Source organism: Protobothrops mucrosquamatus, unplaced genomic scaffold (genome assembly GCF_001527695.2).
Source record: "Protobothrops mucrosquamatus isolate PMUCROS unplaced genomic scaffold, P.Mucros_1.0 scaffold19673, whole genome shotgun sequence".
NCBI lineage: Eukaryota > Metazoa > Chordata > Lepidosauria > Squamata > Viperidae > Protobothrops > Protobothrops mucrosquamatus.
Window position 1 is genome coordinate 944 of NW_015405432.1, and position 1,734 is coordinate 2,677.

Consider the following 1,734-nt stretch of genomic DNA (forward strand, 5'->3'; position numbering starts at 1 on the left):
GGCAACCGTCATAAATATGAGTCAGTTGCACCCAAATTTTGACGCTGTGGCCATGGGGAGGCTGTAACGTTCATAAGGGTGAAAACTCTAGTGCCGTTGTAACTTTGAACGGTCACTAAACAAGTAGTTGTAACTTGAGTACAGGTAGTCCTCAACTTACAACAATTCGTTTAGTGACCATTCAAAGTTACATCACTAAAAAAAAGTGACTTATAACTGTTTTTCACACTTACAATTCTTGCCGCATCCCCAGGTCATGTGATCAAAATTCAGATGCTTGGCAATTGACTCAACATTTATGACGGTCGCATTGTCCCGGGGTCACGCGATCCCCTTTGGCGACCTTCTGACAAGCAAAGTCAGTGGGGAAGCCGGATTCACAGCTGCAGTGATTCATTTATCAACTGTGGCAAGAAAAGTCGTAAAATGAGGCAAAGCTCAGTTCACAAATGTTTCACTTAGCAACAGAAATTCCGAGCTCCATTGTGGTCGTAAGTCAAGAACTACCGGTACCACCTGCACATTTCCCCACCTCTCTCTTTCCAGGCTGCTGGGGGTGGAGAAGGTGGTCAACTATGCCCTGACCGAGTGGCTGACAGACATTCGCAAAAACCAGCTGCCGGGCATCCTGGGCGGGGTGGGACCCATGCACTCCTTCGTGCAGTTGTGTAAGTGACCCCTCTGTCCAGCTGTTTGGTGGGGAGTGGATGGGTGGGTGGGTGGCACGGCTTTCTTCTCATACCCCTCCCTTTTCCCTCCTCCTCCCCCAAGTCCACGGCCTGCGGGACCTCTTCTGGCTGCCCATCGAGCAGTACCGCAAGGACGGGCGCATCATCCGTGGTTTGCAACGTGGCGCCGCCTCCTTCGGCACCTCCACTGCCTCGGCGGCCCTCGAACTCAGCAACCGCCTAGTGCAGGCTATTCAGGTTTCCGGGGAGGGGTCTGCCAAAGCCCAGCCCAAAATGGTGGGGTGGGGAGTGGCTGAATCTAGACCCAGAGTGGGCAACTACGGTAGCTGTACTACCTGTAGTCTTCAACTCCCAGAATTCTGAAAGTTGGAAGTCTACAAGTCATAAAAGGTCCATAGTTCCTTGGCTCGGGAATTCTGGGAGTTGAAGTCCACAGGTTATACAGTCGCCATAGTTGCCCACTCTTGACCTAGACCCACAGTCTGCCCCTTCTCAGTGGGAAGCTCAGCCCTCCCCTCCCTATAGATGGCCGAGCTTCCCCCCTCTCTCTTTTCCCCACCCAGGCCACCGCCGAGACCGTCTACGACATCCTGTCCCCCACGGCTCCCCCGTCACGCGCTCTACCAGATAGGAAGTACGCCCGCAAACTACGACGGAGCCATCAGCCGGCAGATCTACGTGAAGGGGTGGCCAAGGCCTACGACACCGTGCGCGAGGTGATGCTCCTTGGGGTGGGGAGGAGAGATTTAGCTCCATTTTGGGCTATTGGGGGTTTGACATCCTCTTTCCATTGCCCCCCCCCTTGTATTCAATTATGTTTGATTTTCGGAGACCCCCTGGACAAATCCCTGCTGGTTTTGGAGCAAGGTTTTTCAGAAATGGTTTGCCATTGTCTCAGAGACAGTGAGTGGTCACCCAGCTCAGCTGGACTAGATCTCCCAGGGTCCCGGTTTCTAGTTGGATGCCTTACCAACAATATCTGATTGGTTCTCATCGTTTTAAGCGAATCCACAACCAATAAGTCAGTCTGCAATCGTTGAGCGAG

The 1,734-nt window shown here is 52.8% G+C and overlaps 1 protein-coding gene across 1 annotated transcript; it reads left to right on the forward strand.

The window, feature by feature from the left end:
* Positions 1-546: 546 nt before the first annotated feature.
* Positions 547-1,420, forward strand: LOC107301926 (autophagy-related protein 2 homolog A-like; the record flags this gene model as incomplete). The annotated part of the gene is made up of 3 exons (XM_015831081.1): positions 547-668; positions 772-926; positions 1,253-1,420. Coding segments are annotated over 3 exons (445 nt in total), but the record flags the coding sequence as incomplete, so codon positions are not given.
* Between the last annotated feature and the right edge of the window lie 314 nt (positions 1,421-1,734).